Source organism: Castanea sativa, chromosome 9, assembly GCF_040712315.1.
Source record: "Castanea sativa cultivar Marrone di Chiusa Pesio chromosome 9, ASM4071231v1".
Classification (NCBI taxonomy): domain Eukaryota; kingdom Viridiplantae; phylum Streptophyta; class Magnoliopsida; order Fagales; family Fagaceae; genus Castanea; species Castanea sativa.
In genome coordinates this window covers 18377498-18404764 of record NC_134021.1, presented here as the reverse complement: position 1 = coordinate 18404764, position 27267 = coordinate 18377498, and the positions used below count along the sequence as shown (strand labels likewise).

General features: G+C 37.5%; 1 protein-coding gene across 1 annotated transcript; it reads left to right on the top strand.

The window, feature by feature from the left end:
- Nucleotides 1-3279: 3279 nt before the first annotated feature.
- Nucleotides 3280-24958, top strand: LOC142608572 (protein argonaute 2-like). Its single transcript, XM_075780264.1, has 5 exons — nucleotides 3280-3777; nucleotides 11485-12661; nucleotides 13581-13611; nucleotide 13812; nucleotides 23412-24958. The coding sequence occupies exons 1-5, from the start codon at nucleotides 3321-3323 to the stop codon at nucleotides 24833-24835; spliced, it is 3090 nt and encodes a 1029-aa protein (XP_075636379.1). The 5' UTR covers nucleotides 3280-3320; the 3' UTR covers nucleotides 24836-24958.
- The last annotated feature ends 2309 nt before the right edge of the window (nucleotides 24959-27267 follow it).

The window sequence follows — 27267 nt, the reverse complement described above, 5'->3', positions numbered from 1 at the left end:
TTAACACAAGAAAGCCGAAGGGTTCAATTCCTACTGAATGCACGCCAATAAGACCCTCCAATAAGTTTATTGGAATTGGCTCCAAGTTCAATGTGGAAAATGGCAAAAAAGCAAAGTGACAAAGAGAGCGGAAAAATAAATAAAAAAATCTTGGAAAGTGCTAAACACGGTGGAAAGTTGACCATGGCCCAAAGTCAATAGAAAAGAAAAAGTGGCAAACAGATCATTGAACCGCATCTCTCACAAATCGCAATTCCTATTGAACTAGGATATCTTTTTTGTCAATGACATGATTGATTTAAGAGTCTTTTCTCAAACTCGTGGGGTTTAAACAAACTTATCTTTTTAAGAAATTAAGGAAGGATTTGTTATTGTTGTTTAAACAACAAGTTTTAGTGTTTAAAAAATATTATATATATTTTCATATACTTTTTTACCTACACGTATATTCACATATTTTTTCACTCACATATATTTTTACAAAATAATAACAATATTACTAAAAATCTCTTATTAAACGGGCCAGACTCATGTGAAGACTCGATACCATTTAGTCAAAAGAAAAAAAATTAAGTAATGAACATACTCTTAACTGACTGGACCACAGCATCTCTAACAATCTGGTCATCGTGAAAATTGCCGTTTCTTATGCGCCAAAATGTTTTAAAAATTTTCACTCCAATTTTGTGTTTTGAAACTTGATTTGGAACCGATGGTTCGATTTTTGCACTCAACATATCATTCTATTAGCAGTTTACTGTAGCAGTTTCTTAGTAGTGATTCTTAGTAGCAGTTTACTGTAATAGAATGGCAATTTTTTTAAGATATAACAGTTAGGATGTAGCATGATTTTTGTTATTTGTGGTGATAAAATAACATTTTTAGTGATTTAACAGGACCAATGGGAATGCTCTAAAGGGCTGAAGATGAACTGATGGGATTAGTAAAGGCTAAATAAATAATGTTAGTGGCTTGAAAGGAGTTTATAGTGTACTACGAAAGGTTTGGTTTTGAGTAGATGGGGATGGTTGTGATGCTCGCTTTTGTTTGACTATACTAGATTAATGCTGATTTTTTTGCTTTGGTTTTGTTTTGATTTTATTGTTGTTTGTTTTTCAAGAAAATTTTAATATATTTTTTTAAAGAAAATGAGAAAGGGTTACTTTGCAGGCTACATGCTATGAAGGGGGTGAAAAAATGGGAAGAATAGAGAACTAAAAATATTTTTTAAAAGAGTGTGAACTATGGATGAAGAATTAGAGTCAAGAGATAATGGAGTCTTTTGGGTAAATATTGGTAAAAATGAAGTTTTTTGGGGTTATAGTCACTGTTCGAAGTTATTTGGGAAAATGAGGAGAGAGAGTGAATTTCGGCAACAGTGTTGCCGAAATTCGAAGAAAAGTATGAGAGAGAAAATTCAAACTGAGGAGAGAGAAATTTTGAGAATTTCGGCAACAGTGTTGCCGAAATTCCTTCTGCCCAAACCCTGCCCGCTTCACTGAGTGCCCATGCGCGTGAGTGCCAAAAGGAAAAAATAAAAAAGGTTTGTGGCAATCCCATTGCCGAAAATGGAGGGAAAAGAAAAAAAAAAAAAAAAAAGAATTACAGCAATGGGATTGCCGAAATAGGGGGGAAAGAAAAAGAAAAAAAAAAAAAAAAGTGGCCATGTAGTGCCGAAATAGGAAAAAAAAAAAAAGAAAATTGGCAATGGGGTTGCCGAATAGGGAAAAAAAAAAAGGAAAATTGGCAATGGGGTTGCCGAAATAGGGGGAAAGGAAAAAAAAAAAAAAATTGGCAATGGGGTTGCCGAAATAGGGGGAAAAAAAAAAAAAAAAAAAAGGAAAATTGGCAATGGGGTTGCCGAAATAGTGGGGAAAGAAAAAAAAAAAAAAAAAAAAAAAAGGAAAATTGGCAATGGGTTGCCGAAATAGGGGGGAAAGAAAAAAGAAAAAAAAAAAAAAAAAAAAAAAGTAAAATTGGCAATGGGGTTGCCGAAATAGTGGGGAAAGAAAAAAAAAAAAAAAAAGTAAAATTGGCAATGGGGTTGCCGAAATATTGGGGGATGAAAAAAAAAAAAAAAAAAAAAGTAAATTTGGCAATGGGGTTGCCGAAATAGGGTAAAAAAAAAAAAAAAAAAGGAAAATTGGCAATGGGGTTGCCGAAATAGGGGCAAAAAAAAAAAAAAAAAAAAAAAAAGGTGGCTATGTAGTGCCACATTTGTTTTTTTTCTTTCCCCCTATTTCGGCAATCCCATTGCCACATTTCCTCTTTTTTTGTTTTTTTTTTCCTATTTCGGCACTACATGGCCACTTTTTTTTTTCCCCTATTTCGGCAACTCATTGCGAATTTTCCTTTTTTTTTTTTTTTCCTATTTCGGCACTACATGGCCACTTTTTTTTTTTCTTTTTCTTTTTCTTTCCCCCCTATTTCGGCAATCCCATTGCTGTAATTCTCTTTTCTTTTCTTTTTTTTTTCTTTTCCCTCCATTTTCGGCAATGGGATTGCCACAAACCTTTTTTATTTTTTCCTTTTGGCACTCACGCGCATGGGCACTCAGTGAAGCGGGCAGGGTTTGGGCAGAAGGAATTTCGGCAACACTGTTGCCGAAATTCTCAAAATTTCTCTCTCCTCAGTTTGGATTTTCTCTCTCATACTTTTCTTCGAATTTCGGCAACACTGTTGCCGAAATTCACTCTCTCTCCTCATTTTTCCAAATAACTTCGAACAGTGACTATAACCCAAAAAAACTTTATTTTTACCAATATTTACCCAAAAGACTCAGAGATAATGTCTCAAAATGTGTCATAATGTAAAAAAATAAAAGCCTTAAATACGCGCGTATTTGGTCTGGTGTGAGGAAAAGAAAAGAAAGGAAAAAAGAAAGGATATAGGCGCGGGCGTGCGTCCCACAGAGAGACATATGTGACTTTCCTTCCCATGTTCATCGGTTACACTGACACAGAAGCTTCTGGAAATTTTTAGAATTATAACTATAGAACTAAAAACTTTAGATTTTCCCGCCAACTCCTCCTTTTCTTTTTCTTTCGTGTCCCCAATTGCCTTTTGACATTTTGTAAAAGTAAACAGTTGTGTTGAAATTGAATCCAAAATGTCGTTTCCTTTTACAAGCAACAAAGGCCAAAATGGTAATTCTGTCTTTTCTCAATTATAGTATATATAGACTGCGGTCTTAACGCATGGACTCATATATTTCATTTCTCTAAATCAAAATCAAAGCAGTGTTGTTTGGTTTGTGATTACTTACTGAGTGGGGCAAGCGAAGCGAGTTTTGTGAGTCCGAAGTTCGCTTTTGAGATCCAATGGAAAGAGAAGCTGGTGGTGGTGGGTACAGAGGAAGAGGTAAAGGCGGAGGAGATAAAGGCGGAAGAGGTGGTGCTAGGGGAAGTGCTGCTAGAGAAGGAGCTGGTAGAGGAGGAGTGAGGGGTCCTCCTTGGCATGGTGCAACTCAGGCGTGGTCGGAACAACAACAACCACCACGACCAAGACACCCACAGCCACATGTGGGTGTTGGTGGTGGTGGTCCTCCGGGGAGTCAATGGGTGGGTCCCACGTTTGAGGGGTCGAGCTGGGCCAGCAAGGTTGGTGGCGGTAGCGGTAGTGGTAACGGTAGTGGTAGTGGTAGTGGTAGTGGTAGCAGTAGCGGTAGCAGTGGAGGAAGAGTAGTGAGAGGCCAGGGTGATCATAAGTGGGTGGAAGTGGGACACACTGCCCCATCTATTCCTTCTCAGCCTCAGCCTCCTCCTCCTCCTGTCGCTGGTATTAGATCTGGATCTCTTCTCTTTTCTGCCTTTCTTTCTTTTCTTCTGTTTTTTTTTTTTTTTTTTCGTATGCTAATAAAATTGGGAAAACCATCTTGGAAAATTATGGTGCTAAAGTTGTTACTCTGTATCAAAGAATTTTTTTGTCGACAATCAAATTCTATTAGGAGGCGATGCCCTTGAAGATAAGCAAAGTATATAATATAGTAATGGGTGTTTCACAATATTGGTGTGTTACTAATACGAGAGTCATGATAGCAATAATACAAAATTTACTTACTTGTCAGTTGTCAACTTTTAAACATATAACAAAACAAAAGTAATTAAAACTCCAATTTCATTCATTCACACTTTAGTTTGTAACTTTTTTTTAAAGAAAAATAAAAGCTTTAGCATTTTCCTAACTGTTTTATCAGTGTATTACATTGATGTTTTATCTGGAAATTATAAATTATTATTTAAAGTGTCATAAGGGGAAAAAGTTCCATGAAGTGTATGATTGTGTATTGGGTTTTGGGGTTCATAGAGTTTTTGTTTGCCTTACTGAATTATCATTTATCAATATGATATTACATTTGTAAAAATGGTCACCTTGGTTAATTTATTTCTTATACTTAGTTTAATATATCAATGATTAACATTGACCATAATTCCTTAAGATTTACTTCCTTTAAAAGCCAAGAAGTTATAATTATATTTAGATTGGATTTTTGGTGAAAATGTGTAGTGCAGTCTACCGTTTATGGTTCTACTATTACTCCTATTATTATTTTTTCAAGTATACTATTATAGTTATTATAAATATTCAAATTTCAACAGATTCCTCATCTTTATGATATTTTTTTTCTTGAATTTGAGTACTTTAGAAGCTTTTATAAACTTAGAAGGAAACTATTCGAGTAATAGAAACGTGCATTATGGTTAGACTCTTTCAACTGTTCTTGACTTCACTGAAAAGATCATTAATGGAAAGATGTTGTCTTTTCCCATATTCATATAAAAAATTTAAGTTAAAAAGTCAGCTTACTTATAATGTTATTATTCCTCGTCATCATTGCTTTCATCTTTTGTTGGACCACTGGTGTGGGTAGCACGTGCTTTGTTCTTAAGGAAGAAAATTAAAATAGAATTTTGATTTGAAGAAATATGAAATTATACACATAAAAAATGTATGTCATACAAAATTAATCTTCCTTGTATAAAATTTTTTATACCTATGCTAAATACGATATTCACTCATTAGGTATTTTTAAAAATGATAACAAATATCATCATCTTCTAACAATAAGTAACTGAATTTTACAAAAAATGTTAGACACATTATTGGCATTGTATTAGGCATGTGCTGAATTGTATTACACACATGGCATGGAAGTTATGATAGTTAGTTACCTAGACCAGTTGGCAAGGAATGATCAAAGTTAGTTACAGTGGTGAGCATGAGAGTATAAGTCTGATTGTAATGAGAGGAAAGGGAAATCATTGATGAATGAATACTAAACACTACAATAGTCTCTATTTCCATTTATGTTCTCTCCATCTTTCTTAAGGAGGCTTGGTTGTTCTTAAAATCAACCAGAAATATTCTTTCCTCTGTACAATCCAAGATTATCTTAGTTGAGTCTTAACGATTAGTATCAGAATCAACCACTATGTCAAGTAATCGAACGTAGCTCATTAAGTATGGGATCAAATAAGTTGCAGTTTTGTGGTCGGATGTCGGAGGGGGCGACCTAAAAGCTAGATTAAAATTATTGATAGGTGAGTAGAGCCACCAAAAAGAGAAAGAGCTATCATCGGATATTTAAATTTTCGTAATGAATAATGTCATATGCTAAATTAAAATTCTTCATCATATACCTTCAACCATACACAATGAAAATTTTATCATTCATACTTTCTTATTTATCATTCTACATGAGTTTGGGTGCAATCTTTAGCTTAATTAGTTTTTAAAGAACACCTATTTTAGGCAAGAAAAGAAAAATATAATAAAAGGCACATATTATCGAATATTCCATTAAATAAATTATAAATTTTGAAGATTTAAACCTAAAAAATCAATGTTCTCCAAGTAACAAATAAAACACATTATATTATAATTCCAACTTTCTAAGCATTACTACTATTTAAAATTCAAAATACGTGAAAAAACTTTTTGAGATGTTAAAATTTAGTGGGAGTATTTTAGACATTGCACAATGGAATATTTTAAAAATTATAAGCTTTCATTTAGGTTTAATTGAGAGCACAACAATATGACATATTTGCTCTTTTCCAAAATATTAAGGGGGAAATTACTTGATTTTAAAATTTAAGGATGAATTGTAAACTACCCAATACATAAAAGGATGAAAAGTGTTTTAATCCTAAGTTTTTGTTTTTGTTCTTTGTTCTTGTGTGTGTGTGTATAAAACTATGTGTTTTTACTTAAAATGGTGCATAAAGAAAAAAAAAATACAAAATACAAAAGTTCAACTCAAGAAAATTGTATGTGAAATAGTAAATTTTGGCTCAACAAAAATTGACTAATAAAAAAAATTCTAGAAACACGATGAATGACACAACATTTTCATAATACCTTTATAATTTTGTTATATTTTACTTTGATTTGTAAAGAATTGATACCTCAACATATGTGAAAATATTGTGACGATAACAAAATGTATTAACATTTTCACAAAAGAAATGCTATAACCACAACATTTTCATTACAAATCATAAATAGTAAGTTGTTACGGATTGTTATTAGTGGGCAAAAAAATAATTTCATTAGTAAATTTAAATTAGAATAACAATTTACCACCTAAGATTTGTTATGAAAATATTGTGAAAAATGTTGTGGATGTAGTACTTTTTTTTTTCACAATACCTTTATTTTTAATTGTGGTTAGTACTAGTATGATATTTTATTATTATTTTTTGACATATAAAGAATTAACATCTCAACAATTGTGAAAATATTGTGGCAATTTGTATTATTATTATTATTATATAAGCAAGTTCAATGGATGATATTACTGCCAAAAAAAAAAAAAAAAAGAAGAAGAAGAAGAAGGAGAAGAAGGCAAGTGAATCAATAGGAATTGAACTACTCTTAAACCAAAACACTCTATGACTATCACCACATATAAATATTTAAAAGAGGAAAAATTGAAATGAGCAAGAAAACTTGTATGAATGGTGATATGTTTAAAGAATAATTTGAAGAAAAAAAAAGAAAGAAGAAGAAGGCTAGCTCTCGTGAAACGGTGAGTTTATGCTCACCAAAGGCCAAAAATACTGTAGAAATGTCTCTGCTCTATATCAATTTTTGTTTTGTTAAATTGTGACTTTTTGCTTTTTCAAAACATAGCACACCATTTTGGCTTAGAAAAAAATAGACAAAAACTTGACTAAACCAAACCAAAATATTGTAGATAAAGGCATTGACACTTGTTATATAGACTAGTTAGGGCGGCACGTGCTATCTCTTGAGTGAGAAAATTAAGATAAAATATTTATTTGAATAAGTATAAAATTATATACATTAAAAATGTATGTCATACAAAGTTAATCTCATTCGTATAAGAATTTTGATCACACACAAAGTCAGGGTAACTATTTAACATATAAATATCTATATTACTATAGTAATTTCTTAGTTGCTAAAGATACTATCAACTCACTAAAAACTTTTAAGAATGATAATGAATATTATCACCTTCCAACAATAAGCAACATAGTTTTGCTAAGACATTGCCACAATATTTAGATTTTTATAATGAATGATCATATGCTACAATTGAAACTTTTCGTCAAATACCTTCAACCATACACAAAGAAACTTTTTTCATTCATACTTTCTTCTTTATCATTCTACATGAGTCTAGGTGCAATGTTTAGCTTACTTAGTTTTTAATGAACACTCATTTAGGAAAGAAAAGAAGAAGAAAAAAAATAACAAAAAGCATGTGTTATCGAATTTTCTATTAGATAAATTATAAGTTTCAAATATTTAAACTTAGAAAATCAATGTTCTCTAGGTAATAAATAAAATACCTTATATCATCATTCAAACTTTCTAAGCATTACTACCAACCAAAACTCAAAATATGTGAAAATAATTATTGGAATGTTAAAATTTAGTAGAAGTATTTTAAACATTACACAATATAATATTTTAAGAATCATAAGTTTTCATTAGAGTTTAACGGAGAGAATAACTATATGAAATATTTGTTCTTTTCCAAAATATTAAGGGAAAAATTGTTTGATTTTAAAGTTTAAGGAGTAATTGTGAACTACTACGAACATAAATGATGAAAAGTGTTTTTATCCTAATTTTTTTTTTGTTGTAAAACTATGTGTTTTTACTTAAAATAATGCTTAAAAATAAAAATAAAATACAAAATACAAAATGTCAAACCAAGAAAAATGTATGTGAAATTGTGAATTTCGATTCAACAAGGTTGACTAAACAAAAAAAAAAAATCTAGAAACACAACATAATGGTACAATATTTTCGTAATATCTTTGTAATTTTGTTTTATTTTATTTTGTCTCGTAAAGAATTGACACTTTAGAAGTTGTGAAAATATTATGTCGACAACAAAATGTCTTAATATTTTCATAAGAGAAATGTTATGACCACAACGTTTTTACAAAAAAATCACAAGTAATAGGTTGTTATGGGTTGTTATTGGTGGGTAAAAAAGTAATTTAATTAGTAAGTTTAAATTATAACCAATAACAATTTACCACTTATAATTTGTTATGAAAATGTTGTGAAGAATGTTGTGGATGTCATACTTTTTTCTTCATAGTACGTTTGTTTTTAGTTGTGGTTGATTCTAGTATGATAGTTTATTATTTTATTTTGCCCATAAGGAATTAATGCCCCAAAAATTGTAAAACTGTTGGTGGCAATTTGTTGTGTTATTTTTTTTTTTTAAGATAACAGCTCATATGTACATTAAAAAAAATAAAAACCTTGTTCAATTGGTGATATTAGCCACACACACACACACACACACACACAAAAAAAAAAAAAAAAAAAAAAAAAAAAAAAAAAAAAAAGGAAAAAAAAAAAAGAAAGACAGAAAGCCGGTGAAACAATGAGAATTGAATGAACCAAACTTGCTGTAGTCATGTCCCTAGTGGCAGCTCTACATGCAAGCACAAGTGGTCACAAGACCCCCCTAACTTGCAAAAAAATGTATATATACACTTGCTAAAAAATTATTATATACTAAACTAATCTATTGTGATTACCTTAATAAAAATTTTGAACACCCTGACTTGAGAATTACAAAAAATTTTGTTCAACAAAAATAGGAGTAGTGCTACTACATTTACAATATTTTCACAATAATTTCAGAACAAATTAAATGTGGTAAGCTGTTATTAATTTTTAATTTGAGCCAAATACTAATATTATCCACCAATAACAGTTTTTTGCATAAGATTTATTGTAAAAAATGTTGTAAACGTAGCATTACTTCAAAATTAATTCTACTCCCAAACATAATTCTTAATCCTTTTTTTAAAAAAAACTTAAATAACAACAAACATAAACCAAACAAAAACAATACAAGACCAAACAACAACAAGTGAAAAAATTATTCAACAAAAAAACTATTATAAAACAAAAGGATAAAATTTATAGCTCGCTCAACTTATTCAATAAAAATAATTTTTAATTTCATTTTTCTTTAAAAAATGGTACCAAGAAAAATATTGTGATAATTTAAATTTTTTAGTGACTAACCTAAATAAAATTCCTAGATCTGCCATTCTTAGAAACAGTGAGAATTGAATAAACCAAACTTACTATAGCCATTGCCCTATAGATCTACGTATTGACTCTTTTTATATATATTAGTTAAAGTGGCACTTGCAAGGCATGTGCTACCTCTTGAGTGAGAAAATTAAGATAAACTTCTATTTGAAAAAGTATGAAACTATATACATAACAAAAGGTATGTCATACAAAGTTAATTTCATTCGTATAAGAATTTTGACCACACACAAAATTATGGTAGCTATTTAACATATGATTATCTATTTTACTATAATAGTTTCTTAGTACTTATTTGCTAAAAGCAATATCCACTCGCTAAAAACTTCTAAAAATAATAACAAATATCATCATCTTTCAACAATAAGCAATTGATTTTTGCTAAAGCATTGTAATAATATTTAAATTTTTGTAATGAATGATATTATATGCTACAATTAAATATTTTCATCAAATACCTTCGACCATACACAATTAAAATTGTGTCATTCATACTTTCTTCTTTATCATTCTACATGAGTCTATGTGCAATCTTTAGCTTAATTAGTTTTTAATGAACACCCATTTTAGGCAAGAAAAAAAAAAGATAACAAAAGGCATATGTTATCAAATTTTCTATTAGATTAATTATAATTTTTGAAGATTTAGACCTAGAAAATCAATGTTCTCTACATAACAAATAAAACACTTTCTATCACCATTTCAACTTCTTAAGAATTACTACCATATAGAACTCGAAATACGTGAAGATAATTTTTGGGATGTTAAAATTTAGTGGAAATATTTTAGACATTACACAAAGAAATTTTTTAAGAATCGTAAGCTTTTATTATGGTTTAATTGAGAGAATAACAATATGACATATTTGCTATTCCAAAATATTAAAGGGGAAATTGCTTTAATTTTTAAAGTTTAAGAAGGAATTGCGAACTAATCTAAACATAAAAGATGAAAAGTCTTTTAATCCTAAATTTTTCTTTTTGTTTTTTTTTTGTGTGTGTGTGTGTGTAAAACTATGTGTTTTTTACTTCAAATTGTACATAAAGAAAAAAATTACAAAAGCAAGATTACAAACATTCAACCAAAGAAAACTGTATGCGAAACGGTGAATTTTGGCTCAACAAAAATTGACTATTAAAAAAAATCTAGAAACACAATGAATGACACAACATTTTCATAATACTGTTGTAACTTTGTTATATTTTACTTTAACTTGTAAATAATTGACATCTTAGTAATCATAAAAATATTGTGACGACAACAAAATGTCTTAATATTTTCACAAGTAAAATGCTATGTTTACAACATTTTCATTACAAATCGTAAGTAGTAGGTTATCAGAAGTTATTATTGGTGGGAAAAAAGTAATTTCATAGATAAGTTTAATAAATTAAAATAACAAATTACCACTTAAGATTTATTATGAAAATGTTGTGAAAAATGTTGTTGGATGTAGCACATATAAAGAATTAATACTTCAACAATTGAGAAAATATTGTGTCAATTAATTCTTTTATTATTATTATTATTATTATTATTATTATTATTATAGATATAGAAATATACCGTCACTTGCAGATCGAGCTGTGTTACTTTGTTAATAATCTGTGTTTATATTTCTGGGGCAGCCTATGCTTTGCTCTAGTGTGTGATCAATTTTGGAGAGAGCTGTTTCTTTTGTTGTTATTGCTCTCTCTCTCTCTTAGAGAGGTTTTGATGTGTTGAGCTTAAGCACAGCCCTCCTCTCCTCGCCTTAAAAAAAGAAAGTTGTGTACAGTCTTCTTCTGTATTTGAAAATTTTCATGCTATTGTCAATTTCTTGATCTCTTGTGCCAACAGAAATGTTTTCTATTTCACAAAATAGAGCAATTTGAATTCAATATTCTTAGCAGCCACAATGATTAACGACTTTTTCCCCTTCTACAGATCCTGTTATTGAAAAATTGAAATTAAAAGAAATTTCAGAAGATTCAGATAAGATTCTCCCAGTAAAACGACCTGATAAAGGTGGCGTGCTAGCTGTACGGACTGTTGGACTTCGTGCCAATCATTTTCCTGTCAAATTCAACCCAAATACTATTATAATGCACTATGTTGTTGATGTCCAACCGGCGGTGCCACCCAAGAATGGTCGACCTGTGAGAATATCAAAATCTGTTCTTTCAGTAATTAGAAACAAATTATCTTCTGACGATCCTGAACAATTTCCATTGTCAAAGACTGTATATGATGATAGGAAGAATACATTCAGTGTCGTACCATTGCCCACTGGAAAAATTGATGTGGAAGTCCATGAGGGAGAAGACATGAAGGGTGGTTCATATGTAGTTACCATAAATCTTGTGAACCAATTTGAGTTTGGCAAGTTGAAGGATTACTTAAATGGGCAGCCCTTGTCAGTCCCTCGCTATGTATTACAAGGAATGGCTCTTGTAATGAAGGAGAATCCATCTAGGCACATGATCCCTTTTGGGCGAAGGTTTTTCCCTAGAGAGCCTAGGGAAGGAGATGATCTTGGGTGGGGCATCACAGCATCTAGAGGATTTCAACCTAGCCTAAAGTCCACCTCCCAGGGTCTCGCACTGTGTGTGAACTACACAGTTCTGGCATTTCGGAAGAAAATGTCAGTTCTAGATTTCCTCTGGGAGCATATTCCAAACTTTGATATAAAAAATTTCCGAAGGTTCAGGAGAGATGTAGAGGATGCACTGGGGGGACTGAAAGTTACCGTGACCCATTGGAAAACCAATCAAAAACACATAATTCGGGGGTTAACGAGGGAGAATACACAAGAATTTTCCTTCATTCAGGAAGATCCAGAATGCCAGAATCCACCTAGGCATGTTAGAATTTTTGACTATTTCAGGGAGAAATATGGCAAGGATATTATGTACAAGGATATTCCCTGCTTGGATTTAGGAAAAGCCAATAAAGAAAATTCTGTACCAATGGAGTTCTGTGTCTTAGTTGAGGGGCAAAGGTATCCAAAGGAGCATTTAGATAGAAATGCGGGTATCATGTTGAAGAACTTTTCACTAGTGCCACCAAGGGTTAGGGAGAGAGAGATATGCAGCATGGTACGCTCAGAAAATAAACCTTGTGGGTATGTGCATTCAAACTTCATTCTTTTTTTGATAGCATGTAATTAGCATGGAACTTCTATTGTTGCTTTATATGTTAATGCATTTAAACAACAAATTAGGACGCATGAGTGACATCAGTAATAGTAGGTGGTTGTTTCACTATGATTGCACTTGAAAATAATGCTAAAATGATATGTATTTTGCACTTTTTTCATTTGGAGAATGGAGAAAATTGTTAGTAGCCTACTATTTGCCATAGTTTAGCCATGAAAAGGGCTAAAACTTCACAGATTGTGCACTTGGCTTTCATGTTGTAATTATGAGTTTAATAATTATTAGCTTTTTATACTAATAAGTGCTGGTTCAAATGGCACTTCCACGTCTCACAAATGTGAGTAAAGGATGAGGTCCTGAGTCAAAGTCCGCCACATACATCATGCATGCATAACTTACTGATCAAAAAAATTAATATTGTATTTTTTTTACCATGAACTCATGCTGGCCACCTTCAATTATTACTAAGCAGTGACTTGAGCATCATTATTATTTTCTTTTTGACATTGATTCGGTCACTACACCAACTATGATAGGCATGTATGATGATTGAAGTGTGAGTAATGTACAGCTAAATGGATTATTTACAATTAAGTAACCTCCTATTACTGGACTAATAAATGTGGGACAGATAAGCCTTGTATCTCCTATATCATGCTGAACTTCTGATAGATGAAAATAGAAAAGCTTGAGACATTTGGCCGAGTACGAAGCTTATAAAAAAATTGTTTTATATTCTATATCTTAAGATTTAAAGATTCAGGATTCATTAGTTGACATGGATTTCCTTACATTAATTGATTGCATCGAATCACTTGGTGCAGTTTGAATAATGCTGTAGTGATTTTATTTAATATTATTAGATTTGTTATGTTCCATTGGCAGTGGAGGAATGGCTCATAATTTTGGAATGGAAGTTGATGATGCCGAAAATATCACCAATGAGTTGCAAGCGCTCCTCAAACGAAAGCAACACCTGCAAAAAGAAAACGAAGGACCTAGAAGAGAGCACCGGTGTAGTGTCGGCCGAATACCCTCTGAAGGTCAAGTTAGAATCTTGTTCCTTTAACCCTAGAGTGCTAGAGTTAAGAATATTATGCGTACCTTCATACTTAGGGTTTCTGGGGTATTTATAGTGGGTAGAATTACCTTTCTTTGAGGATACAACTTCCTTCTCAAGTTCCTTTCCATATAGGAGTCTTCTTAAACGTGTGCCGCAAGGAGTCTAAATATACACGTTTGCGTGGGGATAAAGCAGAAGCTTATCTGAAATATATCAAACGACACGCCACGTGGCATCCATAATTAATTTATACAAGACGGATATTCAGCAACACCTAACCGTCATAGCTGGGTCAATCATGGTGTCGATCCGTCCTCACTGTTTTCGTCCATTTACTATTTTTATCCCCTTCAGTTGCCCCCTTCATTCCTTGGATCCGTCCTTATAATCTGACGGATCCATGGAATGACTAAAAGCAATGTATTAAATGGGGACGGTCTTGGCATACCATGACGGATGACACGTGGCCTACATTTCTGGCGAAGAGCACGTGGCCCTCATGGATTGGCTGTTTACCCAAACCGAGACGTCGCTTCGTATTCCGCGCCCTCTGCTCTATAAAAAGCCAAATTTTTCTCCCCTTATTTTACCTTCATATGAAAAACTTGTGAGCAGAGCACAACCGTCACAACTATCGTGCCTTCCCGTCATTTCAGCAGATCCGTCCGTCGATTCTCGTTAGAAATCATTTCGATTCGGTACGTATTCCAAACCTTTCTCCGTCTTTCTTTGAATTTCACTGTTTCAAGTGTGTTTTCTTTAGAACCGTCGGTGTCTTAGGTTGTACCGTCATAAATGTAGGTAATGTCTAGTGCGTCAAGTAATCAGTCGTTTGTCCGCGAGGGGGCGGGCTACGATGAAAAGTTTCCATCAGGTCCAAGAGATCCTGACACTTCAAGTGAAGAGAGGGATCCGTCAAGTACCTCTTCTTCCCTTGATGGTGGTCTAGAGACGGAGAGTTCAGAATCGTCCAGTAGTAGCTTGGACGGTGTGGATCCTCCCGTCCAATCAATAATTGGCCCAGATGGCCTTAGGGAGTTCGTCATGCTGCCTCTCTGGACGGTAAACGATTTTAGGTCGTCCATGACCGAATCTCAACTCAACACACTTAGGACAAAGTACCAAATACCAGACAACATCCGTCTACGTCTTCCCAACAAATCCGAGAAATGCTACTACAGGGGGGTAGACGGTGTTGGGATCTACGAGCAAGCTTTAAAGGCGGGGCTCAGATTTCCCTTGAGTTCTCTTCACCGTCGACTTCTTCAATACCTTGGTCTGTCCGTCACCCAAATCTCCCCAAATGCCTGGAGAGTGTTCATTGGGGTTGAGGTTTTGTATGGGGCGATGTCTGAAGGTGCCAGAAGGTTGACGGTGGAAGAATTTTTCCATTGTTACCGTCCAACAGAGATCGTCAAGTCCAAGGGGATGTATAGCTTTGTAGCTAGAAGTCCCTTATTGAGGCTCGTCAGTGACACTCCAGACTCAAATAGAGACTGGAAGAGTCGTTACTTCTTTTTAGAAGGGGACGAATGGATGTGCCGTCCAGGAGATGTAACTAACATGCCCGTCGACACAACATGGGGCATAATGCCTCCGTCGGGTATGTGTACCCTTTTTTGCTTCCGTCCGATCTTTGAAGTCAATTTAATTTATTTTCTAGGTCTAACCGTCCTTTATTGCAGCTCGGGACCGTCCTCAGGTTGACTTGGAGCAGTGGAGTTTTTTGGAGAGAATTTTTAACAAGACAAAACTGCAGGAAAGAACTTGGGCTCAACTCGTCACGCTTGATACTCTGAATTGGTATTGTGACGGACCCGAACCTTCATCCGCTGCCCGTCAATACGATAACAAAGTTCGAAAACGTAAGTTCGTCAAAACTATACCCGTCTTTCATTTTTTCTTTTGCTTTACTTTATCTTTCCTCTCTCATCCGTCTATGATTTGCAGAAATGGACGCCGCCAGGAGGAGAGCCCTTATTAAACAGCAAGCAGCAAAGAAAAAGCAGGACGGGGGTCAAGCAAAAGGGACGACCCATATGGTACCGTCAAAACGAATCCAACATGAGAAGACGGACCGTCCTCAGAAGAAACAGAGGACTACCGTCGAACCCGTCGTGGCCTTACAAGCTGAGAAAACGCCCGTCAAACACGGGAAAGGCAAAGGTTTAATGAAGGGTCCAACACCTCCAGGGGAGAAACCACCCGTCCTCTTTCGGGAAGACTCGAGCTATGCTCTCGAGAAGATGTCGTCCATGCTGACTGCTGACGACTACGCAGACCTTGGAAACCACTCGACGGAGGCGATGGGTGAAACGGGACTCTTCACCCTTGCTCAGGTAATTTTGGATCCGTCTGGTATTGTTGCTAAGCGCCTTTACGTCCGTCATTATCATGACATCGTTTTTCTTTTGCTTCCAGGCTATGGTGATGATGAAGGGGCTTTTTGGCCGTTGCCTTAATCATGAGACATCCATGGACCGTCTGAGACAGAAAAACAAGACGATGGAGGAGGAGTTACATGAGCTGAAGACCTATAAGATTAATATGGACAGAAAGCTCAAGTGCTCGGAGCAAGTTAGAGGCGAAGTGGAGAAAGAGAATGGGCATCTACGTGAACTTTTGAATAATAAAGATAAGCAGCTGACGGAGACGGTGTCGAAGCTTGACAATGCCAAGGAGATAGCCGTCCAAGAATACCGTGATTCTGAGAATCTTATAACGGAGCTTGGAAACTCCTTTGCAGACGGGTTCGACGACGCTATCCGTCAGGTTAAGTCGTCGTACCCTGAGTTGGACGTATCTCACATCAACATTGATGCTCAAGGGCAAACACTAGCGCAATCCGTCCAGTCAGAGAGTACAGATGAAGTGTTCGCCGTCACTGCTCCAGCTAATGAAGGTGAAGTTCAACCTCCTACTCAGCAAGACGACGGTCCATTGGACGGGAACTCATCTCCGAAGAACGAATAGAACACTTTTCCTTTTGTAAAAATTTATCACTGTTTAGTGAACTTTTGTTTGAACCGTCATTTGTAATTTTTAAACTTGACTTATCAAACCTTAAATGGCATGTTGCTTGCTTATTATCCGTCGTATATTCAGATAACCCGTCCATTTGTGAACGAGATTTTCTAATCTTTTTGTGTAGTCTGCCTTATTTTATGGAGTTGTAATATGGGATAACCCGTCCACTTTTTAGACTTAAGGTTTTTTACCCTTTGGGTTATCCGTCCACTATGTGGACTTAGGTTTTTTACCCTTTGGTTGATCCGTCCACTATGTGGACTTGTAGGTTTTTTACCCTTTGGTTGATCCGTCCACTATGTGGACTTGTAGGTTTTTTACCCTTTGGGTGATCCGTCCACTAGGTGGACTCGTAGGTTTTTTACCCTTTGGGTGATCCGTCCACTATATGGACTCGTAGGTTTTTTACCCTTTGGGTGATCCGTCCACTATGTGGACTTGTAGGTTTTTTACCCTTTGGGTGATCCGTCCACTATGTGGACTTGTAGGTTCTTCACCCTTTGGGTGATCCGTCCACTATGTGGACTTGTAGGTTCTTCACCCTTTGGGTGATCCGTCCACTATGTGGACTTGTAGGTTTTTCACCCTTTGGGTGATCCGTCCACTTTATGGACTTGTAGACCGTTCACTCCTGGACTTGTAGATTTTCATCAGCATGCATTTTTTAGATAAAATTCCACTCATAAGTTCAATAAACCAAATTGTTTATGAAAAAGAAAAAACTGAGCTCTAAAAAGTAAAAGCTATAACTGTCTAAAATTAAACTGGAAAGTAAGGCAGTTGGTATCGTGACTGCTGCACTTATTGGTAGTACTTCTTCAGGTGCTCCGTGTTCCAGGGATGGCTTAACTTCCTTCCGTCTAGTGTCTCCAAGTAGTACGTTCCCTTCCTGTGCCATGAAATGATTCGGTACGGGCCTTCCCAGTTGGGACCCAGCTTTCCCAGGGATGCATCTTTCGTAGCGCCAAGCACTTTTCGTAACACTAGATCTCCAACTCTGAAGTCTCGGTGCCGAACCTTAGAGTTGTAATGTTTTGCCATCATGTCCTGATACCGAGCCGCCTTTGAGCCGCCGTTGCCCTGACTTCATCAACAAGGTCAAGCTGTAGGCGTAATGCTTCAGCATTCTTACTCTCGTCATAGCTTTCCACACGGTAGCTCGTCAACCCAACTTCTGCCTGTATGAGGGCTTCGGCACCAAACGCTAATCGAAACGGTGTCTCTCCCGTTGGTGTTCTTGCCGTTGTTCTGTACGCCCATAGGACACTTGGTAGTTCGTCTGGCCATATGCCCTTTGCCCCCTCGAGCCGGGTCTTGATGATCTTTAATAAGGACCGGTTCGTGACTTCAACTTGTCCGTTAGCCTGTGGATGAGCGGGCGACGAGTAGTGATTCTTGATTCCTAGCTGAGAACAAAAGTCTCGGAATGCATCGTTGTCGAATTGCTTCCCGTTGTCCGACACGAGTACTCTCGGAATCCCATATCGGCAGATAATATTTCTCCATACAAAGTTGCGAATATTTTTCTCCGTGATAGTAGCAAGAGCTTCCGCTTCCACCCACTTGGTGAAGTAGTCGATTCCTACTACCAGGAACTTCAGTTGTCTTGCCGCCATTGGAAATGGACCCATGATGTCCAATCCCCATTGTGCGAACGGCCATGGGGCCGTCATAGGTGTGAGTTCCTCCGTTGGCTGCCTAATAAGATTGCCGAACCGTTGACACTTATCGCAGGCTCTCACGTATACATGGGCATCCTTCGCATTGTCGGCCGCAATACCCAGCTTCCGAGTAGCTTGTGTACCAGAGACCTTGACCCCGAGTGGTTTCCACAGATCCCTTCATGAACTTCCCTCATTACGTAGTCTCGCTTCGTCATGGCCTGTGCATCTTAGATAAGGGCGGGAGAATCCTCTTTTGTAGAGGATGCCTTTGATCAGTATGAATCGGGCAGCCCTAACCTTCAATTTTCTTGCGTCTTCCTTCCCGTCTGGAAGCTTGCCGTCCTTAAGGTACGCCACAATTGGAACCGTCCAATCATCTCTAGTGATTAGTTCCCGCACCCGAACATTATCTAGTAACGATGAATATTGGACGAAGGACAATACCTGCTCTGGGACGACCATAGGTTCGGCCGAAGCCGCCTTTGCGAGTTGATCCGCTTCTTGATTCTCTTCTCTCGGTATCTGAGTTATCGTGAATTTGAGGGCACTCGTCCGACCCTTCACTTCTTCGAGGTACCTTCTCATTCGTTCATTCCTACAATCATAACTCCCATTAACTTGGCTAGCTACGATTTGGGAATCGGAGTAGACCATTGCTTTCCTGGCCCCAGCTGCTATTGCAAGCTCCAATCCCGCCACCAGGGCCTCATACTCCGCTTCATTATTCGTAGCAGGGAACTCCAGACGGATCATACATTCAATCTTATCTCCTTCCGGGGTATGGAGTACAACCCCGATTCCTCCCGCATGCTTATTGGAGGATCCGTCTATATGAATTCTCCATGTAGGCGTCTCTTCTACCCCCTGCTCCTCATGTGTAGTGAATTCCGCAATGAAGTCTGCCAATATTTGTCCTTTCACAGCTGTTCGTGGCTGGTATTGGATATCGTACTCGCTTAGCTCGATAGCCCACAAAGCCATTCGTCCGGCGGTTTCAGGATTGTGCATTGCTCTCCGTAATGGCTGATCCGTCAGGATTGTTATTGTGTGTGCTTGAAAATACGGCTTCAGTTTTCGAGCTGCAGTTACAAGTGCGAAGGCGAGTTTCTCTATCCGTGGGTACCTCTCCTCAGCGCCTCGTAGCGCCCGGCTTACAAAGTACACAGGTTTCTGGACCTTCCCTTCCTCTCTAATGAGAGCCGCACTTACCGCTGCCGACGAGACAGCAAGATATAGGAATAATTCCTCCCTCGGCGCAGACGGGCTAAGTAATGGCGGGGCAGACAGATATGCCTTCAACTCTTCAAATGCCCTTTGGCATTCGTCCGTCCACTCAAAAGATTTCCTTAGCGTTCTAAAGAAAGGGAGACACTTGTCGGTTGCTCTCGATACGAACCTATTTAAGGCTGCTATCTTTCCCGTCAGGCTTTGCACTTCCTTCACCGTCCTTTGAGGAGATAGATCCATAATTGCTTTCACTTTCTCGGGGTTGACCTCAATGCCCCGCTGGGACACCATGAACCCTAAGAACTTTCCAGCAGTTACTCTGAATGCGCATTTGCTTGGGTTCAGCTTCATTTTGTACGTTCGAAGAGTGTCGAAAGTCTCCTGGAGGTCCCTCAGATGATCCGACGCCTTTACGCTTTTTACCAACATGTCATCTACGTAGACTTGGACGTTCCGGCCAATCTGGTGCTCGAACATCTTGTTCATTAATCGTTGGTACGTGGCTCCTGCATTCTTAAGCCCGAATGGCATCACCTTGTAGCAAAAAAGCCCTTGACTCGTCACAAATGATGTCTTCTCTTGATCTGTCTTCTCCAACTTAATCTGGTTGTACCCCGAGAAGGCGTCCATGAAGCTCAACAACTCATGTTTTGCGGTGGAGTCGACTAAAGCGTCAATCCGTGGGAGCGGGTAGCTGTCTTTAGGGCACGCTTTATTTAAATCCGTGAAATCAACGCACATTCTCCACTTCCCATTTGACTTTTTGACCATTACCACATTTGCCAGCCAGTCTGGATAGTACACTTCTCGTATGAAGTCCGCTTCTCGTAGCTTCTGCACTTCCTCTCGCCGCAGCTCGATCCCTTTCGGGGGCGAATACGAGTTTCTTTTGTCGGACTGGAGAGAACGAAGGTGATACGTTTAATTTATGGACTATGACCGTCGGATCTATCCCTGGCATGTCGTCATGGCTCCATGCGAATACATCTTGGTTTTCTTTGAGGAACAATAGGATCGCATGTCGAATCGTTTGGTCGACCGAGGTTCCTATCCCGGTAGTTCGATCGGGCCTTGAATCATCTAGTTGGACTTCTTCCAATGTCTCCACGGGTTCCGCCATCGTTCTCTCGTTCTTCGATGCTCATTGTCCGTACATGGTCATCCATCTCCATCATGGCCACGTAGCATTCCCGTGCAGCTACTCGATTTCCGCGTAGTTCTCCAACCCCATGTTTAAGTGGGAAACTTGATCATCGATGGTAGGTTGAAGTGATGGCTTTCCATGCATTGAGAGTAGGACGTCCGAGTATGGCGTTGTATGCCGAAGAACAATCCACCACTAGAAAGGAGACATTTTTAGTTATCCGTCGTGGGTAGTCTCCTACCGTCACCTCCAATGTGACGGATCCTAAAGGATGGACCCGGGTTCCCCCGAAGCCGACGAGGGCGCGCGTGCCGGGATCAGCGCTCCTTTGCAATCCCCATCCGCCGGAACGCAGGATAGTAGAGGATGTCCGCCGAGCTCCCGTTGTCTACTAGAACTCGGTGGACGTTGAAATCCCCTACCCGGATGCTAACCACAAGCGCGTCGTCACGGGGGTGGTGAAGGCGCCGGGCCTCGTCTTCAAAAACTCGATGCCGGAGCCGTTTCGCCGTATTCTTTCTAATGAAGGTCCCGTCGATTGGACACTCTGTACCGTCCGTAAATAAGTCTTTCTCGGCCTTCTTGGACGATCCTATCGAAGCGTTGCCCCCCATTATCATCCGTATGTCCGCTACCGTGGTCCGGGACGCTCGTTTTCCCGTCTAGGATTCTCGCTCCCGAGGATGATCAGCTTTTTTCCTTCCTCACGAACCTTTGCAACCTTCCTTGCCTTATAAGGGCTTCAATCCGTTGTTTCAAATCAAAACAATCCGTCGTTTCATGGCCGTGGTCCCGTGAAAGCGGCAATATCTATCTCTTGGCCTCTTGTTCGGATCTCCCTTCAACTTGCCCGGAATGTCAAGCTTCCTTCATCTTTGATTTGCATTAGCACTTGGTCAATTGGGGCCGTGAGGGGGTGAAACTTGTGAACCTCCCCGAAGGCGGTTTGGGTCTCCGGCCTTCTCGTCGATCTCTCGGTTCTAGCCACTTTTCGTCCGTTATCTGGTTTCATATCTTCCTCTCTTTCCCTTTTCTTTGGTTTGTAGTCTTCTCTGGCCAGCAAGGCATCCTCCGCGTTCATATACTTCGTCGCCCTGTAATAGACATCGGACATAGTCTTTGGGTCATTCTTACATAGGGAAAATAAGAACTTACCCTCTTGTAACCCGTTTGTGAATGCTGCCACAAGTGTCTTGTCGTCGGCCTCGTCTATCGAGAGGGATTCCTTATTAAAGCGGGCTATATAAGACCTTAAAGTCTCACCCTCTCGTTGTTTAATTCCCAATATACATTCAATAGACCTCTTGTGTCGATGACTTCCGATGAAGTGTGACACGAACTATGCACCTAATTCCTTAAAAGTGCCGATGGAATTAGGCGTCAACTTGCTGTACCAATCCCTCGCAGGCCCTTTCAAGGTGGTGAGGAAAGCCCTGCACATGATTTCGTCCGGTACGCCCTGAAGATGCATTAGAGTTCTGAAAGACTCCAGGTGATCCAACGGGTCCTTGGATCCGTCATAGTTTTCCACATGGGGCATTTTAAACTTTGAAGGGACGGGGTATGAATTCACCAACGCTGTGAATGGTGAATCCGTTCTATGGACTAGGTCGTCCAGATTGCTGGATACTCGTCCCTTAAGGGCGTTCATCATTGCATCCATACGTTCCCTCATCTCCTGCATTTCGGTAGCTATGTGAGTCGGCACCGGGTTTAAAGCAAGCGGTTGATTGGTTTCTTGTCGCTCGGGTCTAGTCGGAGCGTTGCTGCCCTCAGGCCTTTCCGCGTTCCTTCCTTCGGGACTAGCTCCCTCCTGATCTTCCTGTGGTGCGCTCTGATGTGCAGTTATTTGCCGTAACTGTTCTTCCAGATCATGATTCTGCTTAGTGAGGCGCTCAACCGCCGCTGCAAGCGTTTGGACCTGCCTTTCCAAAGCGGTGGCGCGTGGTTCGTCGCCTTGATTGTTGTTCGTTGCCATCGATCGGGTGAGTGCCATGCAACTCTTTGTCTCAGGGATAGAGTGAGGCTAATATAATCCGAAGTTTTTCTTCCTCCTCCTTAGTGTTATATCCCCACAGACGGCGCCAACTGATGATGCCGAAAATATCACCAGTGAGTTGCAAGCGCTCCTCAAACGAAAGCAACACCTGCAAAAAGAAAACGAAGGACCTAGAAGAGAGCACCGGTGTGGTGTCGGCCGAATACCCTCCGAAGGTCAAGTTAGAATCTTGTTCCTTTAACCCTAGAGTGCTAGAGTTAAGAATATTATGCGTACCTTCATACTTAGGGTTTCTGGGGTATTTATAGTGGGTAGAATTACCTTTCTTTGAGGATACAACTTCCTTCTCAAGTTCCTTTCCATATAGGAGTCTTCTTAAACGTGTGCCGCAAGGAGTCTAAATATACACGTTTGCGTGGGGATAAAGCAGAAGCTTATCTGAAATATATCAAACGACACGCCACGTGGCATCCATAATTAATTTATACAAGACGGATATTCAGCAACACCTAACCGTCATAGCTGGGTCAATCATGGTGTCGATCCGTCCTCACTGTTTCCGTCCATTTACTATTTTTATCCCCTTCAGAAGTAAACACAAGCATGACAAGAGTTAGAGGACGTGTTCTTGGGCCACCTGTGTTGAAGCTAGGTGCTCGGAATGGCAAAGTGATAAAGGTAACAGTTGACGAAGAGAAATGCCATTGGAATCTTGTTAAAAAATCGGTTGTGGAAGGCAAAAGAATTGACCGATGGGGTGTTATTGACTTCAGCGCTAATGATTATAAATCGAGGCTGAATCCTGATTTTTTCATTCCAGAGCTTATCAAGCGGTGCATAAGTCTGGGGATCCACATGGAGGAGCCTCTCATATATGAGTGCACTTCAATGAATAAACTCTCAAGGGTTGATGTGTTGCTTGAACTACTTGAAAGTGTTAATAAAGAGTCTTATAAGAAAGGCAAAGGTCATTTGCAAATTCTTCTTTGTGTGATGTCTAGGAAGGATGCTGGTTACAAAAATTTGAAGTGGATCTCTGAGACCAAGGTTGGTATAGTGACGCAGTGTTGTCTGTCCACCTGCAGAGCGAATGACCAGTTTTTTGCAAATCTTGCTACCAAGATGAATGCTAAGCTTGGAGGCAGCAATGTAGAGCTTAATGACCCGCTCCCCAATTTTGGAGGCAAAGGCTATGTAATGTTCGTGGGGGCTGATGTTAATCATCCTGTTGCTGGGGATTTTGAAAGTCCATCCATCGCAGCTGTTGTTGCTACCATGAACTGGCCTGCTGCAAATCGCTATGCAGCACGCGTCTGCCCACAAATCCATCGCAAGGAGAGGATTCTGGATTTTGGAAATATGTGTTTGGAGCTTGTTCAATCGTATGCTAAGCTAAATAATCGCTTGCCAGACCATATTGTGGTTTTTCGTGATGGTGTAGGTGACAGCCAATTTGAAATGGTTCTGAATGAGGAGTTGCTAGATCTGAAGATGGCACTGCAAAAAAACAAGTACTACCCAACCATCACGCTTATCGTAGCCCAAAAGCGACACCAGACTCGTCTATTTCTGGAGAACGAGAGGGATGGGGGTCCCACCGGCAATGTGTCTCCTGGCACAGTTGTGGACACAACAATCGTTCACCCATATCACTTTGATTTCTACCTTTGTAGCCACTATGGAAGCCTTGGGACAAGCAAGCCCACACACTACTATGTCCTCTGGGACGAGCATGGATTTACTTCTGATGAATTGCAGAAGCTCATATACCACATGTGCTTCACCTTGGTTCGGTGCACTAAACCTGTATCACTGGTCCCGCCGGTGTACTATGCTGACCTTGTTGCCTATAGAGGGCGACTATACTACGAGGCAGTGGTGGAAGGGCAATCTCCAGCTTCAGCAACATCCTCCTCTCCATCATCAACATCATCATCTCTGTTTTCAGCTGCATCACTTGATCCAAATGTCTTCAAGTTGCACGCAGACCTAGAAAATATAATGTTTTTTGTCTAAACTGGCTGTATCATGTTCTCCTTTTCTTTTCACAAAGGGGGTGAGGAGATAGACAGCTGCTGTTTGACAATGGCCGACGCCCTCCTTTCCTATGTGAACTAGTAAAGGAGTTTGTGCGTGAATCTAAACGGGCTATTAGTTGCTTTTTTTTTTTTCATTTTTATTTAATTTTTCTAGTTGAAGGAAATGGAGATTGAACCCAGCAAATGGGTTACAATTCACAGTCTCGTCTTCCGTTTCCTTTAAAGACAGATGGTTTGTTTGGATGATTTATTGTAATAATTTGGTTGTGTTTGGGTTTTCGGAGTCAGTGTGATTTTCTTTAACATGTTTTTCTTCTTCTAGACTACTATTTAAAGTGTTTTTCTTATTTAGATTTCATATTTTGAATGTCTAAAGTACCCTCATCATATTCGCTTACAAGTTTTCAACTAAGAAGGATAAATATGTAAATTCCACATTTTGGATGCCTAAAGTACCCTCATCATATCCACTTACAAGTTTTCAACTAACGAGGTTAAATATGTAAATTAAAATTCCTACACTTTAAAACTCACAAACTCACGTACGCTTTGCAGTTTCTATCTTACTTTCTATCTCTCATTCTTCTTCAGATTGAAGACATTTAGTTTCACTCTACATCCTCCTTTCTTCTTCTTCAGATTGAAGACATTTATTGTCAGAGGCTCCAACAAATTTCCAAGTTCTATTTTTTGCAAGTTCTTTTTGTTTTGTTTTCGTTTTTTTTATTTTTTATTATTGACTTTCTTTGAGCTCTACTTTTTCTTTTTCTTTTTCTTTTTTTATATGTATCACATTAACTCTTTTTTTTTTTTTTTTAATCTTCCCTCTCCCGTTCTCTCAAATCCCAGGGACGACTTCTCAAAATAATCTGTCAAGTCTCATCTTATTGAACATTGTCAATTTTTCCACCTGGAAAAGCTTGAATTGTAGTTTGCCTAGATGTCCGTTTCTTAAAAAAAAAAAATGCTACCTTCATTAGTGGCTTCTATTTGACCAACTTGCAGTTAACTTATAAGTATGATACAACTACATACCTCCTTCAATTCTTCTTCTTCTTCTTCTTCTTCTTCTTTTCAATTATTTAGAATAAAATATTTGAGAACAAAAAATAGGCCTAATTGATTTAAGCTTGAATTGTAATTTGCCTAGATGTCCGTTTCTTTAAAAAAAAATTGCTACCTTCATTAGTGGCTTCTATTTGACCAACTTGCAGTTAACTTATAAGTATGATATAACTATATACCTCCTCCTTCTTCTTTCAATTATTTAGAATAAAATATTTGAGAACAAAAAATAGAGGCCTAATTGATTTTATTATGGATATGAACCGCAAAAGAGCAAAGAATTAAAGATCATATGACTTGTGCTAGATTTTCATGTGATTTTGTGATGATGTGGTGATTAGATTTTAAAGAGTCCATGATAGAGTTAAATTCTAAAATATCTTTATCTTCTATTTCCTCACTTCTTCTTCTTTTTTCTTTTTCTTTTTTTTCTACTTATTTTTTTTTTCTTTTTAAGAATTTTTTTTTTTTTTACCTTCATTGTATATGTTTTTGGCATTAAAGTTTTTTAGTTTTTTTTTTTTTTAACATCATTGTATATGTTTTTGGCATTAAATTTTATTTTTTTTATTTAGTTATTTATTTAAATAGTTGATGATGTGGTGATTAGATTTTAAAGAGTCCATGATAGAGTTAAATTCTAACTTTGGTTTGTTGATTAAATTTTTAAAAAAAATACTTGGTTTAACCCTAATTCTTATATCTCTCTCAGGTTCACGTATGCACAAATTTTTTGGATTGCATTGAGGAGTCATTGGAATTGAATATTAGATAAGTTCGGGTGAGAGACTTTACAAGAATTATTATATGTATTAAACCTCACATAAAGTGGTTGTTATCTAAGAAATTGTTGTAAAAAAATTTCTTTTGTAATAGAAACTATATTTATCATTTGTATAATTCTATGTCAAATTCGATTTAAATTTTTTTCCATAAGTATTAATTTGCTACTTCATAAAAAATGTTACGTACCTTTTTCTCAGTTTCAAAGGTTGTTGATGTTGTTGATATATTTGAAATTTAAACTATTTTTAACTTTTGTTATGGATGTGTAGTGTTTCTTTTGGTATTGTTGTTCTTTTTTAAAAAATTTAATAACATTTATAATTTTTTTTAATTCAAAATTTTAGTTTTTTAGTCCAAAAGTTAGCCACTTACTACACATCCATAACAAAAGTTAAAAATCTAACCCACAATCCCACGTTTTATTTTTACTTTTTTAATTTTTAAACAACCTCAAGTTTCCTTTTGGTTTGTTCAAAATCCAAATAATGCTAATGTTCTATTTGAACTCAACTAACTTCATTTTCCTTAATCACATTTTCTTTTGTAAAAAAAAAAAAA